General features: G+C 39.5%; 1 protein-coding gene across 1 annotated transcript in view; it reads right to left on the bottom strand.

Annotated features, from left to right (window-relative positions):
* Window positions 1–600: 600 nt before the first annotated feature.
* KIAA1328 (KIAA1328 ortholog) overlaps window positions 601–17,628 on the bottom strand; it is a gene marked incomplete at its 3' end in the record, with an annotated part of 138,089 nt that continues 121,061 nt past the window's right edge. Inside the window, exon 9 of the mRNA XM_026087091.1 lies at window positions 601–785. Within this exon, the coding sequence (XP_025942876.1) occupies window positions 601–785 (185 nt within the window). The remainder of the gene's footprint in view (window positions 786–17,628) is intronic.

The following is a 17,628-nucleotide window of genomic DNA, read 5'->3' as shown; positions in this document are numbered from 1 at the left end:
ATACAGCAAACTGGCTGACAAGTTAAAAAAAAAAAAAAAAAAGCAAGCTAGCTCATAATTGAACCATGGATTATGTTCAAGGCTTGGCAGTGAAACATTCAAGCTGCTTTTGTTCCCAACCCTTTCTCTTCCTAAGAAAGGCTGCTTTCTCTGCTCCTTCAGTAGAGGTGCGGAGCTAAGGGAAGGATAGATTCTAGTTGTACAGATATCCCTATGTGGCAAAATATCAGGTTGTAATGGTAGAGCCATTACTTGGGGAGGAAAAGAATGTGAAGAAGATTACATTTCAAGAACAAGCCCCACTGCACTTATTCTCTGCTTGCTGGGAAAGCAAAAAATTGTTGAAGTAGCTTTTTGAGATTAAAGGGCTATTTTTTCCCCTTCCATCAGGAACACCAACCACGAGGATCACTTGTTATTTACAAGGTTTTCTACGCTATTACTTTAAACGTAGCTACCTCCTCTTGGGTTGTTTTAAGTAACTTGCAGTCCTCTTCCTTTAATCATGCATTTTGCTTATCCACTCCTGAACACATATGTATAGCTTCTAAATGCCATCAGCATGCTCACAGAGCTGCAATACAGTATGCTTCACCTCACCTTTCCTTGACCTGCTGGCTTCCCTCTTGGCCTGCATCAGAAGGGTTTGCCCATCTTCCACATTTGCACTAAAACCAACCGTTTTCTTCCTCGAACGGCTCTCGCCACTGCTCCCTGGTGGTTTGGAGGCTTTGCTCACTGGTGGTGTTCTGGGAAAGTAATCTTCACATTTCAACACCGGCAAACTGGGAGGAAAGAAAGGTTGCACACTATTACATGAGGCACTTCACAGTTGCCCTTTCACTGCAGCTTTGCTAAACGTTTGAAAGTGTACATCAAATGACATTTTGGATCATACATATGTAAGTTTATAGAGGGAGACTGAAGCAGAATTTACCTCTCTGATGATTAGTTAAGACAGTTAGTGTACAGGTTATCTGGCGATACATGTTGTGGGCCACACTAAAGAAATCTTAGTTAATAGGAGCTTAACTAAGGAGAGAAAGGAATGATGATTCAGTTTCCTATTACTAAAATTTAGAGGTGTTTTGCACACAAGGGTCTCAGTTCTGCTGCCTGACTCATTGCTGCCATTGACGTTGTCTGTGAAAGGAGCACTTGCACTCAAAAAGCAAGACCCACATAGGCAAGAGCTTCCAGAAACAATCGAGAATAACAAGGGTTGCAAGGATCTGGAAACAGGAGACAGGTGGACACCTTGCAAAGAGGTATTGGCGAGGACTGCTTTCCTCGATCCCGCTCCCTGGCAAGAGTGTCTTGTTTCCATGTCACAATGCTCCAAACCCCCCCTCGCTCCAGTAAACGTATCCATGCAGACAGTGGCAACATTTTGCCAATTATATCTGGAGTCTCGTGATAGCTGAAGTATTGCCTAAAGCATTAGGTCCTGGATTTCCTGAGTGGTTGGGAGACGGCAAGTGGGATCAAGACACAGAAAGTACTTTGTCCAGCATGGAGAAGCAAGGTTGGAAAAAATAGTAATTTAAAAGAAATGCTCACTTTTGTAGGAAAGAGGGGAAGCAGAGAAGAATTTGTGGGAAGAGAACTGGAGTCATGGTTTGCAAAAGGGAAGCAGATGCACTGGGGAAAGGGAAGAGGATAAAGAAACAGAGGCACATGAAAATGGGACAGAGAATGCGCCAAGAAATTGGTGAGAGAGTATGTAGTGCAGCAAGTGTGACAGTTTGGAAAGAGTAAAAAAAGAGACAGTTAACCAAAAGAGCAATGGAGAATGTGGACCAGTTAGAACACAGCTCCTGCAAGGCTAGGCATGATCTTAAACACCCTGCACAGATAAAGCCAAGATGCAAATTTGTTGATGTGGAGCAAGCATGACTGTAGTCACTGCAGACACAATGCAATCTCAGAAAAGGTTAGGAAGACAGGAGGTTACAGAGATCATCTTTCTCTCAGTAAACCGCAGTACAAATTACACAAAAGCTTCAGAAGTGTTGGGATCTCACAGATGCTACAGCCCACAGATGCACACAGGAAGAATGTAACTACTTCTGTTGCCTTATCAACATACACTTCCCTTACAACTTTGACTGCTAGGACAACCTACTACTTCCACATTCTGCTCTCAGGGAAAGACTGCTGCTTTAAATGAGGATGTCCAACAAGCATGCGTCATTAGCCCTATAATTGCTATGCAGTCAATATATACACATATACATACATATATACATATATATAATTGGGATGATCCACATGGAAGGAATACACTTCATCAAGTTTTACTGCTCTACTTGCAAGCATGGGAGTAACACACAGCTTTCTTAAGTTAATGCAAGAGTACGCAAATCTTTTTTTCTGTGTAAGTACCAATTTTACATGGGCAATGCAAAGAGCACTAACATGTTTACATTATTTGGGATATAGTTTTATGGAGACTGATTCACAAAATAAAGATGTAAATATCTTTTACATAAAACATTACACTACTGAAGTTACTGTACATCTGAAAAAAGCAGATATCTGATCTTCCTATCAGAAAATGATAGCTGAATTAAAAGTTTCAAATCAATGTGCTGTATAAGTCATTGTTTAATAGGGCCCACTGCGCCTCTTTGACAATTAGTATTACTCCTGTATTATTAATGCAGAACATTTATATAATGGCTCATGACCTGTAATAACTGGCTGAAGTGTTGGATAAAACTTCTCTGAATAACCACCGTTTACTTTAGAGCTTCAGACTGCATGGCTGCTAATAATACTGCAAAGTGCTATTAAAATTTATGGTGGACAAAATTAGTAACTTATTTGAATTATATGAAATTAACCTACTAATTCCTGAAACCCAGAGAATAGCAAGAGGTGGGTTTGAACACTAACAACCGATTAAAGAGGCTTAAAGATATACCAGTTGACCAGATTTCTATGATAATGCAGGACTCGATATTTTATTCTTCTGTTTCTGGATGATTAACAGCATGTAAAGATTTTGAGGTAGTCATTATTTAGATGCTTTCTGAGTCTTTAAAGTACATTTAATTACAACCTACGGATCTTCTGTGAAGACAGTGACCTTTGTCTTGTAGAGGAGGAGGAGGCAGCGTTTACTCCACTGGTTCACTATGATACCTTTTAGATGGTGAGGTTACCTCCAGAATACTGAGTTGTGGTTTAGATAACGCTATGCCAGAGGGAATTCAAAGAGAAACAGACATGAAGAGGAAGTTAGAGGAGCTAATTTATGAGGAAATAACACAAGCAAGTGTATGTGGCATTTATAGCTCACTAAACAATGAATTAGAGCCTGGTTCTTCAGTATTTAATCAAGGAAAGCTCACTGTAAAGTTTTGCGCAAGTAAGGATAAAGAATCAAACTGAAAAATGACAAACACTTAATCTGAGATGTGTACAAAACAGAGGAAAAAGGATAATGTAGAGATTTACAAAAAAAAAGGGAAGAAAGTCAATAATTATCAATGTGCCAAAATTAAGCAAAGAAAACATGAGGAAAAAGCTATTTCAGAACAAACTTATTCATCTATGGAATAATGAGTAAAACCAAAGACGTGACTATTGCAGTCTGGGAAATTTAAAACTAACATACGGTCCAAAGGGATCAGGTAGAGAGACTAAGAGATCAGACAGGTCCTTCTCTATTTTCAAATTCAGCCATCCATCATATCACTCAAACATAGCTTGGTTAATAGGACGTCCTGCAGGACATTATGTTATCCGATGAATTTTCATAATATTCCCTGGAACTACATAACAGAGAAGACAGGCTAAATAAAGACCTTAAAAACCTACCTAATCTACACACTAAGGCAGGAGTGGCAAGGTAGTATCATCAGAAAAGAAGCAAGCCTCAGCATCACTGCCTCCTTATGAATATTGAAATATTTCAGCAACAAAGGAAAACACACCTTGAACATTTTGCCATTTTGTCTATGCCTCATATCGCGATATCCCTGCTGAGCTTGAATGGCAAATTTTAAATGTCATTCAGAACCCACAGAATACTGCTAGTATTTGCATTCCTTAAAAAGTAGAAAAACATTAACCTTTTGTTTTATTGAATTAAAATGCCATGGAAATGCTGGTGTAGTCTTCAGAGACTGAAATACTTTTACAGAGAAGAATAGCTGTCATTTATTAGACACAAAGAACAATTACTTGATAGGATGCTTTCTGACAAAAAGCAGATTGGTATTCTCATCATAGAAAAGGCATTGTAAAAAAACCCAGCACAGACCTCTGAGACTTGAATAATTTAAAGCTGCATTTGGTGCAATTTGAATTTTTCTTTAGGGAGGCAAAGTTAAATACCTTTAATTTGTTCTAATTATTTCAAATTTGCAAGTTAATTATGGCTGATCATTAAATAACAAAAAGGACTATCGTCTCCATAGAGTTTTACCTCCTACCCTCTGCATTACTTAAGCTAGATTTTAGTATGCATGAATTAACTTTCTAAATAATCACACGGTTTGACTAAATGGCTCAGTAAAATGAGCTCTGATCCTCAGAATAAGCATTAATGGACATTAGAAAGGCTATTGGGACCCATGTTACTTACATTATAAGTATTTTTAATGGGGTCTTATTTACTAATCTTTATGTACTGTTCAAGTTAGGGCACCATATAGATACATTATTCTGCTTTAAGAGAGGAAAGTCAGTTCTTCAAGATACTAAAACAAATGTCCATTTAGAGCCAACTAAACTCATTTTTAAATTAATGCAGGAAAGCTCTGATAGAATTTAACTTGCTTTATCTGCTCATCATGATGAATCAATCCAACATAATGGTAGCCTTGGTCTGCAAATGGAGTTTTACAGATCTATTGATGTGCTAAGCTACTCAAGCAGTTAAAACTCTTGCCACACAGCAGTGTTTACTATCAACATGCGTATACCTAAAAGGTTTAATCTCTTTCCTACTCCATACCTAGTGCTCCCAGTCATTGATTCTAAACTCGGATCCTCACCTTTCACTGAACTCTGATCTTTCCATGCATTTTTCAGTGCAGATCAGTGGTATCCAGAGAACACGACTACAYTACAACTAGTCAGAAACCTAAAATGCGAGGCAATTCATGCCTTCAGTATATATGTTCAACAGATGGCTGTCTTAATGGTACCCTACTGCACCCTGTTGAGACAAGGGCTTGAGAGTTTTACCATTATCAAACTAACAGATTGCCTTGAGAGGTTAGCTCCAAAAGCAAACATGTTGGAATGCTATTTTCCTGTTTTGCAATTTCTGTTTTAAAAATAAAATAATTAACAGTTCATGTGTGCAATCTGCTGCAATTATATCAGGCCAAGAATGCATAACATTCAATGATGCAAAACTGGTGATAAGTAGGCAACCTAAGCAATATGTTTTTGTAGCTGGAACCCCTATTGCCATTTCAGGTGCGGTTTGACAAGATGGCTGAAAACTACTTTTTTTTTTTTTTCCTCCTCTTTTTGGCTGGGAGAGTTTTAAGCCAGATCAGTTTTCAGACCCAGCTCAGTGTAAAGCAGCAGTATCACAAGTGCTGGAACAAAGGAGGAAGTATAGATACATAATAGGATCTTCCCTTYCAATAGGGGTCCAAGTTTAGGTTAGTTTAAACCAAGTTACCAAACCACACCTTTGAACACTACCAGTTCCAAAGTGGGACTGTCTGTGCAGTTGACTAATGTCCACAGTTCTGGTGGAGCAATTAAAAAAGTACACACAGGGAGAAAAGAAGATCTGTAGAGTTTGGATGAGTGGCTGTAGGAAGCAACTTCATTGGTCTCCTGTGCAAACACTCCTCTCCTCAGGCCTTCTCAGGTGTACGCCCTATCAGGTGTAACTCTAATCCATGTAATCCTCTACTTCCAAAATATCTAAATGCCTCAGAGTTTTCAAGTGTTTTTTTCTGAGAACTCATCAGGTAGGGAAATGTGAATACCCTCATCCAAACCTGGGAACAGAAGCAAAGAGAAGATGAGAAGATGATCCAGTAAAGAACCTGGGCCCTGGGACAGCAGGTGAACAAACGTGGAAGAGAACCATAACAGCTTCCAACCGCTCAACTCACCAACAAAAGGAGACACCTAAATGTAGTGCATACTCCACACTGGATCTGCTTAAAGCTAATTGTGAGGAAAACCTTGACAACAGAGGTACAGTAGAAGGCCCTCCTTAGTGCATCTTCACCCACAACCTGGAATCCTCCTCTGAGGCAACACATCCTGCCCCTTCTTTCAAGAAGAGCGGGGAGAAACACATCGATATAAAAGCCAGAGCAATGCATGGAAGAGGAGGGAAACTGGTCCACTCACTGCTGCTTTTGTAGGCCTGTTATGGGGGTGCACAACCCAGCTCTACTCAGCCATCCTGCTGTAACAGAGGTAGAGTGTTGCAGGTGAAAAAGAAATGCATGGAATGAAGTTCAGGGCCATCTCCCATCACCGAACACAATCACCCTTGCATTCCTCACGACAAAAGCAATTTGTTCGTGTCAGCAGATTAACAGCCTTCAAAACACACTATTAAAAATTGAAAGCCTTTTTAATATAGAAACAAAGAGTGCTTGAAAAAAAGAAGAAAACTAAGCTTAATATTTTTTCCCTCCTTTAAAAAGCAGGAAAAACATCCTATTCTAATACAGACCTTGAAGGCCATATTCAAGCCTAGAGTGAGATTTCGTGGCCCAATTATGAAACCTGGCATTTTGAGGCTTATGTTAGATGCATCAGCATGTTAATGACACTGGTGGAATCCAGTGCATGTTAATAAGAGACAGCTGCTTTCCTTTCTAGAGAGCATGTTCATCTATAGTTTTGAGATCTTCAGGACAGAGCTCATCTCCTTTCTCATGTATTTTTCTAGGTAAAAGGTAGGAGGGCAGGGACAGATGGGGAACATCTCAGTAGACAATGAGACTTTTATAACTGAAATAAAAATATTATCAAACCTGCTTGTAATGAAGGGATTTTTTTCCTTACAGAAAATCATATGTAGACAGTGATTGCCTACAATCTACTTGTCAATGTGCACACAATATATTGCTGGGGAGTGATGTAGAGCTTTCAGCTCTTACAATCTTCTTCAGGCTCACCATCCCCTAATTCAGTAACACATATGGCTGTATCAGGTTTCTCTGACCTGATATGTTCACTCTGTTGTTTCTTTCTGTTGAACTGTCTCTCTTGGATCTGCTGCATTTCTTTCACTTCTCTCTCATCTTGGRGGAGTTATACTGGCAACGATGCTAAAAGCTTTTTCATATATCATGCTCTACCAGGGTATCCATAGCACAGCTTCTCCAGACCACTCTTTCAGAGAGACCAGTTCCTTCCCCATTCCCTTAATGACTGGTGCTCAGAGTATTTAATTCCAGCAGTGAGAACTGAGGCTACGTACGCCCTTAATTAGCAATGACCTATTAGATCATATGAGCCATAGGTGAAACCCTGGCCTCACTGAATCAATCAAAATATTGCCTTTATCTTCAATGAAGTCACTATTTCACTTAATATATGCAGTTAAAGGTCCATTTGTAACAAGTACTAAGTTAAATTCTGCCTAAAATTATATTCATGTCTTTTCTTTGAAGCCCTGTCCTCGTTCTGCTTTAAGTTAGTTATATGTCAACTCCCCTCCAGCACCTTTCCCACATATCTTAAAGGGTTTCCCTAATAAACAGTTGAAATGAGCTCTGATTACTTTCTCTCTTTTCCTCTGAATCCAAAGAAAAATCTAACATCAAGGTTTTCAGGCAGTCACACAGAAATGACCACAAAAAGCAGACTGACAAAGCTTTAGCAGGACAAAATGCTGTGACTGTGTGTTTGGCCTTTCTTATAGAGCAGAGCGGAGCAGCTGTCGTTGCAGCAAGCAGTGCTGTCAGCCTTCACAAAAGAAAGTCATGTAAATGTCAAGTCATAGGTATAAAAACAATCCTTCAAAACAGTGTCTGTAYATCTGAAAAGCCTGCCTGGCTGTCACTAGTGAAAGTAGCACAAGGAAATGATGCAAACCCCTGTTTAGGACAAACAAAGTTTTTGAACTAAATCCAAACTTCTCCAGTAGATCAAACTGCATAACTCTCTCCTTCAGGAGAAGGATCACATGCTCTTCAGAGAAATGAATGCCTTAGTGCCTTATCCCAAATCACTTCTGTTTGGCTGAGAGCTGCTTCTGTTCATTGAGCAAGTGGCACTTCATAGATGCTAACTTTCAACCTTCAGGATACTGGCATGATAAATTATCATTCCCAGTTTCTAAGTGAGGAAACGGAGGAACAGAAAGTTAAAAACTTCTCATGTTGATAGCAATGAAAATTAACAACCTGGGCAAATACACTAGCTCCTAAGAATCTTGAGGTGAACTCCTGGCTCACTGACTATTCCCGATATCACAGGGAACATGTTGCAGGGAAAATCTTTCATAAACTCATCAAATCCTGTAACAAACACAATTAGGATTTTTATCTTTGCTCTTCTTATCAATCAGCTGTCCTTGAATCTGAGTATTCTAGTGAATAGGAACCATTACCACTGAGCCAACGTGGGAGCACACTTACAGGACCCATCTTTTTCARTCGAAAATCTGTCCCCTTTTTCTACTTTATCTGTACCACATGATGATTGAATTAAGCACTTTAAGCACAGATTATTATTGTTCTTCATTGTTACAGGTCTGTCAGTCTTACAGATCTTGGGACCAGCGAATCTGCTGTCTGGAAACTCTACAGCTATATGCTTTACTCTATGCTATATAGCTATATGCTATGCTTTGAAGCTATACTATGAAGACATCCCAAATGTCTTCACACTAGGATACTATAAAATGGTATTATAGACTATCCCATTTCTATTGGAAACACCCATCCTGATGCATCTTTGAACTTCACTAGCCTTTTTTATGATTAAATCACATCTGTGGGACATAGTCATTCTATGATTAAGTAGTATATTAATGATTTACTACTACACTAGTACTCATCTTTATTATATTGCTTAGTAAAATGAAAACATTGAGATTGTTTATTGATCTGCTTTTAAAAATCTCTTATAGCCCAAAGAGAAGTAAATAGAGAAGTAAGACTTCAAAGTTTACTCAGATTGGTGGATTACCATACCCAGCAGATATAGATTTGACAAGGTAGCTCTTGGTAAATATTAAAAAATTCACTTTTGGCAACTTCAATTGCCTTGAATCCACTACAGTTATTTATTTCATAGAGTGTGCTTGATGGCTATGACTGAAAAAATCAGCTACTTATTGTAAGTATTTAAATACAGACATAGATGCATAACTGAAGGCATACAACCCTAAAAAACTTGGCCTGTGTCTCGCACAAAAACACACTRAAGATTTCCTTTCAATGCAAGGATTTTACATGAACATGACAGCATCACAAAATACTGACTCAATCAAGATGTTTATGGAATACGTTACACTTTTTTCTGTTCTTATATTCAGGGAAAAAAAGGCATAATAAAATTTAAATCAGACAGGAACTATTCCATTGCTAAAAGGTAAGTAGCTCTTTTAAAACCATTTAGTGAAACGTATATTAGCACACATTAATGTCCAATATCAAGCAAGGAGGAAAAAATCATGGCCAGAGGCTGTGTGAAGTTGTGGGTTCTGTTCAGGCCCTGGGCCGCAGGTTCCCTGCCTGTAAAACCTAAACATTACAAATACATCATGCACATTTGTTAGGCTGGACACAAATGTCTTTGGCCCTGTTAGTTATAGCAACAGCTGGCAAATAAAAAGTAAATTATATTTTACCAGTCAAAAGAAATGAACCGAACTTAGGCCTTGGAAGTCTGTCTTTGCACAGGTTTGTTAAAATTTGTTTGGAAATATCTGTCCAAAACAGCAACCACCAGTGCCATTCCAGCCTTATGATACGTGTCTTTTAGAGGCTCACATATATTTGTGTTGCCTAACCATCTCAGCCTTACTGAACATACAGGTGCTATATAAATTTAGCCCTTCTCTTAAAGGCTACTTTCTGAAAAACATGCAAGATGTAGGTGCAGATTATGGGAGCACAAAGTTAAAAAAAGGGAAATAAAAGGATTAACTATACTTTGATCAAACAGAAGAGACTACAGTTACATAAAGAGATGAAGCCTGACACTAAGCCTGACAGAAGGCTGAAGTTACTTGCACATCGTTTTGGTTCAAACTCTTCAGTGTGTTAGAATGTAAACTTTTCTACACGGAAGAGCTGCTGACTTGTCACTTCAGTTAAATTATAATACTAATCGTCTTAGGCCACCGCTAGTGTCTTTAGAGTACAATTCAGATTTTAGGGGGACACACTGGGCAGAGACCATCCTTTTGGTCACTGGAAAGAGAAGGATTAGATCACAGYGCTAGAGAGCACCATTCCTTACTATCAGAAACTCATCAAATTAGGATTGGGGGTGAGGAGGAAAAAAAGTGTAAACTCTGCAAAAAAAGAGGCTTGTAAAGGCAAGATGTGAAAGAGGAAAGACCTAGTTACAAACAGACAGCCAGAGGTAAAACCATGAAATGACTCTGTGGTTCCAAAAGTCAAAAAAAATTAGGGAATGTGGTAGGAGTAGATGGCCAAAAGTTCAGGTAACACCCAAGAAAATGTTAAGTCTCACATAACTGAAGGAGCAGAGAAGAGGAAGTGGCAGAAGAAATAAAATGAGAAACAGCAGTGTAGATTTTTGCAGAGCCTTATAGACTGATACTGTAGACAAGAAGCTTTGAAGTAGGGTTTCAAAGAAGCAACAGTGACAGGTTCTGAAAAAACAACAAAAATACTGAGTTTGGTAGCTTATTTTGAGGGAGGGGAATGAGTACTGAGCAGCCAGAGAAGATTTTACAGTAGTCAAGGTGCAAGACGAAGGATCAGAACAAGGGATAGTGTTTTAACTATTGACGCAATAACGGTATGCTTTTTCTGCAAAGCAGAAAGGCTGCTGACAACTATTGCAGCTTCCAGATACGCCTGGAGGAGAAGAATGACCCTGAGGTTACAAGCCTGAGTGACAGAGAGGATGTGGTGTTATCAAAATCAGAAGTGAAGAGAGAGTCAGAAGAAAAAGTAAGGAGTTCTGTTTTGGCCAGATTAGGAGTGATCTGAAGGCAAAACAACCAGGATTGTGTGTCATGGAGGCAGTCAGATATGCAAGACTAGACGGAACAGAGCAGAGGGCTTAAGAGTTATTGGCAGAGATGATAGCCAAATCCGTGTAACAGGATGTTGTCATTCAGGGATATGGGTAGAGAAATCTTTGGGCAAATAAAGGAATGATTAAATCCCTTCCCCACCACCTCACAAAGGTTCATACCTAGTTCCAAAAGAAATTATCTAAAATAGTGCTGCAAAAACACGCATTAAAAAACCCTGTCTCTCCATAAAAATCGAAAGATCACACTGTTTCTAAAATTAGGGCAACCACTAAATGAAAGTTAACCCGAACAATAACTTTAGCTAAACTTTAGGTCACATGCATTTAATATAATGAGATGAAGAATATGAAAAGGCCATTCATAATGGAATTCATCGAGTTAGGAATGCCATGCTTAGCTGCCTTAAAACATATAATTAATGATCCTATAAAAATCCGGCAGTACGAACTCTCCCGGCTGCCCGCCGAACTGTTCTTTATGCTGGGTAGGGCAAGCTAGCATCTGCTTCCACAAATACTGCCCTTTGAGAAGCTGAAAAGCTTTTTTCCCCTGTTCCATCAGGGACCACATTGCCATTTCCAGGACACGCTGAGCTTTGAACCGTTACCCAAATCAGACTATAGCATTTGGCAACCCAATACACATCTGTCAYGATAGACTGGTTATTGGTGAAATGTTAAAGAAAAAGTCATTAACTCTTTTCCATTGCCTCTAATACCCCGCCTTCCTCTAGATTATTTATAATCCCCACTAAACCCATCCTATGTTTATAGTCTTCTAACACAACAGAGAAATATATACTGTCTGGAGATCTGTCCTGCTTTATACCACTCCCAACCATTTGGTACAACAAAGGACGCACTCTCTCCATCAAAAGGCCTGATCCCTCCTGAAGCCTTGATGCTCAGATTCAAGGTTAAAGGATTAAGGCCTGAAGCATTGAGTACCAGAGGAAAGGAAGCCAAATATCAAAAGAAACACAAAAATCAATCCTCCTCACCGCAGGAGCAGCGCAAAGAACAAATCAGCCGGGCTGAATCTAAAATTTTCTCTGTGTGGCTCTCAAAAATTAGCACTGTTACAAACGTAACGCTTAGTTCTGCAAAACCTCAGCACCCAGGCAAAGCCACAGAGTTCAGTTCAATATACCAGCACAATCTGGAAAGTTTTATGTCAGAATAATTCCGTTGCAAATGGACAAAGTCCACTTCAGAGAAAGYGGGAGCAAGAGAGAGAGCGAGAGAGAGCACGTGTGTCGTTATCTTTTTACGTAGTCTGAATACCTGCAAGTGACAGAATCTAATATTTACTATAGTTTGCCTTTTGCTTCAATTCGCTGTGTGCTGAAGCGCAGCCAAGGTCACAAGAGGGGTGGGGGAGTGGGTTTAGCTCAGTGCAGCTGTGATCATGGCCAGAACAGCAGGGTACAGAGGATTTCTTAACTTTGTAATACCAATGGCTTTTGTTCTTAGTCCTGCCCCATCGGTTCTGACATAAGCTTTTAAGTGGCGTGAAAGTTGTGTGGGTGGGTTTAAATTCTCCTAATTTAAAACTACCTTCCAGAACGTTTTGTTTCAGAAGATTTTTCTCGACTTTTCCAACTCACAAGTTTCTGGGACATACGAATATATAGATTAAACATCATTTTCTCTTCATCCAAGATTATATTTAAAAATAAAAAACAACAAAGTGATATGTCTGAAAAAGTAATCCACTCCAATTTATAAAAATAGAATTCAGGTTTTCAAAATTCAATTCAGGCAGTAAACTAACAGTGTCTACTCCTGTAAAGGAGGCATCTGCAAATGACTTGCAAAAATGTCTCTCACTGTCTGCAAGTGTTGGCAAGGAACAAACTCCTTCAGGAGATGCATGAATTTTAAATATTTCAAGGAAAAAAATCTCCGAGCATTTTCAGTTGTGATGCATGATATAACAGAATTATACCCATGCAGAAGACTTGCAGGAAATGCAAGTTTTGCGAAAATATCAAAGCACTCAAGTTTTAGTGAGCTTCTTGCCATTGATTCAGTCCTCTGCTTAGAAGTGTTTCTAACACCAGAATTCCCATGCTTTTTGGAGACCTCACCTACAAWTTAGCTCCATCTGTCTATTAAAACTACTTATGGCAGCTTCCACTTAGACCTTATGCCTAAAGTCTGTCAATAGGCTTCATGTTCAAGGTTACTTTGGACTGTAATGGTAATGGTGTAACACTGCTGTTTGTGGCATATGTCATCATGGGAACAGAATCAGCATAATTCAGGTAAATGAAAGACAGACCGCTTCAACACCCTCTCACAGTTTAAAGTAAGCCTGAAAATGAGATTAGTGAAGCAACCAGGTCAGGGGAAATGAACTCCTCACTCTCCACTCCAACAAGGATCACTATCTGCCTTAAAAATATATAATTCCCCATACACCTTAAAAAAAAAAAAAAAATCTAATTCCCTCCTCCCCTCCCATCTAGCAACAAGGTTTTAGTTATCATGTCGGAACAAAATCCTTCATCCTGAACACGAAAACCTACTACCTTCAGAGTCTGCATGTGGCACTAATGAAGCAAAAATGTATATCTAATTCTGCATATACTCTCCTGTTATGTCACAATAGACTACAGCAGCCATCTGTTGGAGAGATGCTGCGGCTATATATATCCAGACTACTCCATGAGTGAAAGAAAAATTCCTATCTGCAACTAATTCCGCATTTGCACTTTTGGCAGATCTGTAAGCACTTTTTTACTGGCCAAACAAGTGTTCGCTCTGCAAATATCCCATCTAAAAATGATACAAACTTCAACATAAAATACTCTGGCACAGAAAAGGAACTTGGGTGTTAAAAGGAACACTAACAAGTGGGTAAGCAGTTTCCAGATATACAGATTTTATGAGCCATTTGCAAAACACAGTTGATTCCAGTCCATTTTAATGTGCCAGTCTGCCAAACTTCAAAACAGTGAAGAGATGGAAAAAAAAAATCCCAGCAAACTGTATTCAATAAATTCAAAAAAGTTGCCTGAACACTACATAAGGTTAGTAGACACACCTCTAGAGACCAAGGAGAACTCGCAGAGGAACTGAACTTTGGGAGGTCTCAGACAAAAAGCAAATTCTGTCCCTGGTGATGGTTTCTGCTCCAGAGGCTTGGGATCTGGATGGCAGGAGGTGATGCGTGCCCCCACTGAGAAGAACTGACAAAAATACTCCAAAAATGGAACAAAAGGGGTGCTGCCATTGCCACTGACTTGTGAACACTGTTTTCCTTCAGACTCTGGAAGAGCAGGGACAGTGCAAGCGAGGTCCAAGGTGGCAGAACTGTGAGACTGCATGTGATTTTTATTATATTTTAAAACTATAAGGGGGGGGGGGTGGAGATTGTGTGAAAGAAACAGCATGTGCCTGGAACAGCAGGGGGAGCTGCAAGGCTGCATTCTTCTGCATTTATATTTGTGTTGAATATTTGGACACAAAAGCAGAAGTATGCTTCCACACCACCATAGAAAGATGTCTATATGCCTAACAAGCCTCAAAAAAACCCATGTGTATAACAAAGTGTTGAACAAGAAGCAAAAGATAATTGTCACCTTCTCTTACAAGATAATAAAAAGAGTTACACCATAAACATAAAATCTTCTAAAAGACTCCTGATAGCATTCCCTCCTGGAACTATCACCATAGCAATGAACATTCAAATAGAGGGAAAGTACTATCAAATTCTGTGTTTGATATTTTCAACTAAGTAAAAATATAAGCAGGAAAAAATACAAACTGGTGATACAGAATGAAGCACACAAGCATAAAAAGCTTTCAATTAAATGAAAGGTGGCAAATTACACCTGAAAATCTTTACTATTCTAGGAAAGAAATCCTTTAAATGGGTAGTATAGATTGAAAGAGTGCCTCTAGATAACAATAAACYCCATTCGCTACTTCTTGTATCCAGCAACTCCTTGCACAGGTCAGTGTGGAGGGGCAGTGGCAGTATTGTGCGAAATCCARGGAATGCACGTTAGAGAGAAGGCAGTAAAAAGCTGTACCGGCAGAGCCGTATAGGAAACCTGAGAATTGGATAAGCAGGGAGCTCTACAGACTAAGATTTAGGCACATAGCTCTATCCAGGGAAGGGTACTTGTAAAGCTGCAAACTATATCTTCTCTAGCTGGTGCTATTAAATAGGTCTTATTTCCATGATACACAGCATTCAGATTCAAAGGCAAGATTAAATAAAGGAGAGAAGAGTGGATTGTTTTAAAATTCCTCTCCCAGATGCAGACATCAGGAGCACACACAAAAGCAGGTGCCGGGTGTATTGATCCTACTGAATACGCATGGAGAGGGTACTTGAGCATGTACCAAGCATCTGCGTCTGGGAGACGGAAAGCGCTTTGTAAAAGGCCATTTTATGCTAAACAAACGCATCAGGTTATGTTTTTATTTTGAATATTTTAAAGCATCTTGCACAGTGGGGAAGGCTTGAAAAGAAATTATACAGACAACCAGACACCTTGCCATTAATTGTACAAGCTACTATTCTCCATTGCTGAAAATCTGCTGTGGGCTCACCGAGGAGCGCTCCAAGCTGCTGAAAACCCTCCTCAATAAAACCTGCTCTGACTGCTGCACCTTAGAGAGCCGGAGATCTTGCGCCTGAAGATCCTACCCCTCCGCGCGTCCCCAGCGCTGGCCCAGCTGCACGCAAAGGAGCACGTCCTTCCCAAGCCAGCTCCTCTTCCACCATAACCAGCGGGGCAGCGACAAATTCAGCGCTGCAAATTCACACAAGSACAATCCAAAAGGGCCGAGATGGACAGCAGCTGCTAATTTTGACAATGAAAAAGTAACCATAACGGGACGCAAGGAAGAGGAAACAAAACAGGCATCCACTGGCAAAGCTGGCTATGATTTGAAGTATTCCCCCAGGTAAAAGTTTCCCTTTCACAAACCGGCTTACTACAACCAAAAACAGAAACAAAGATCAAACTCTGCTCCGTATTTGCTCATGGATTTTTTTTTTTTTTTCCAAGTAGGGAAAAATTAATCCCTACAGGAGATGACAAGATGCCTTTTAAAGTACATATCTCATTTCTGACTACAATTACCTTTCAATAGCCTGGCACAGCTGCACACTCCTATTTGCTTTTTGTTTTTCATTAAGGGCTCCTCTATTATTTGTACCCATCCTATAGCATTTATGCCTGCCAGTGATGCACATTCCCTTGCCTACAATTTTTCCCACAGATAGTAGAGAATAAATTGCAATTAGATTTTCGTAATTGTAGATAATTAACTCAAAATGAGCTGTTAATTATAAAAAAACCCTATGTTTTTCAGTTCTTGATTATATTATTTATTTTACTTCTAAATTCCAGTATCTCACTTCAGCAAGTTTACTATTTTAAAGGACTTTCACCATTTCCTTTAAAACTCCAGGATATTTCTAAACTAAGTTTAGCTTATTTGAAGATTGAAATCAAGTGTCGTACTGTGAGGTTTGCTTGAGGAGCTCTCATGTATGAACTGGAAGTCAGAGAGGGTTGATTTTCCACTATGCTTCTGACAGCATCTGCTGTAACAAGAACCCTTCAGAAGGTCGATATGGGGGGGGGGGGGGAAGAGGGAAAGAYTGCTCAAAAAAAGATATACTCCTACCATCCCTTCACCCTTTCTCAGCCCTAGCCACACACTTGCACACCCTCTCTCTATACTGAAGAAAACATTGCTTACATATTCAAATGCATAAGAGAGACAAATGGACTTGTCTTCCTTAGCCTCTTTCAGCCTTACATTAGAGTAAATTATTTAGGGAGCATTCATCTGGTAACCTTTGCAAAACTGAAGGCAGCATACAGGAAAAAAACTTCCAAGTGCTTTGCTGCCAAACTTTGGAACCAGCTGGCACGGCACCTYGGGACTGCGCGAACACATACTAACTTTGAAAAATTACAGTAAGTTTAACCAGGGGAATGAAGAGATGGTGGGGAACCTTTTGAAATCTGGAACTCTCATTTTGCAAACGGCACAGGTTTTCTTCATTTTCCCTCCTAGGCTACATAGGTTTTTTGCAGGTTTTTGGCAAACTGTCGCCAAAAAGCCCTACAGATGTTCTAGGTTACATTTTTCCTCTAAGGAGCTCAATGCTACTGCACGTTAAACGAATGAAGACTCTACATCTCCTTTGCTAGTGCACATTTTGATCACTGTAGTCTGTGTGAAAATGAAACAAACAAACCAAAAAATGTCAGAATACAGTGAGGAATATGCCAGAACTGCATAGCAGCAAAGCACCTAGTTAAGCAGCAAGTATTCCAAGGAAGCTAACAATTTGTGTTGTCCTGGAGAAAGACTTTTCCCTTTTCAGTGAAGAGGGATCTCAAAAACAAAACAAAACAAACAAACAAAAAATCAATATCAATCGAGGTTAAAATGAAAAATAAAGGCACC

Source organism: Apteryx rowi, unplaced genomic scaffold (assembly GCF_003343035.1).
Source record: "Apteryx rowi isolate R43461 unplaced genomic scaffold, aptRow1 scaffold_700, whole genome shotgun sequence".
Lineage (NCBI taxonomy): Eukaryota > Metazoa > Chordata > Aves > Apterygiformes > Apterygidae > Apteryx > Apteryx rowi.
The sequence above is the reverse complement of the archived record's forward strand: the minus strand, read 5'-3'. Positions and strand labels throughout refer to the sequence as shown.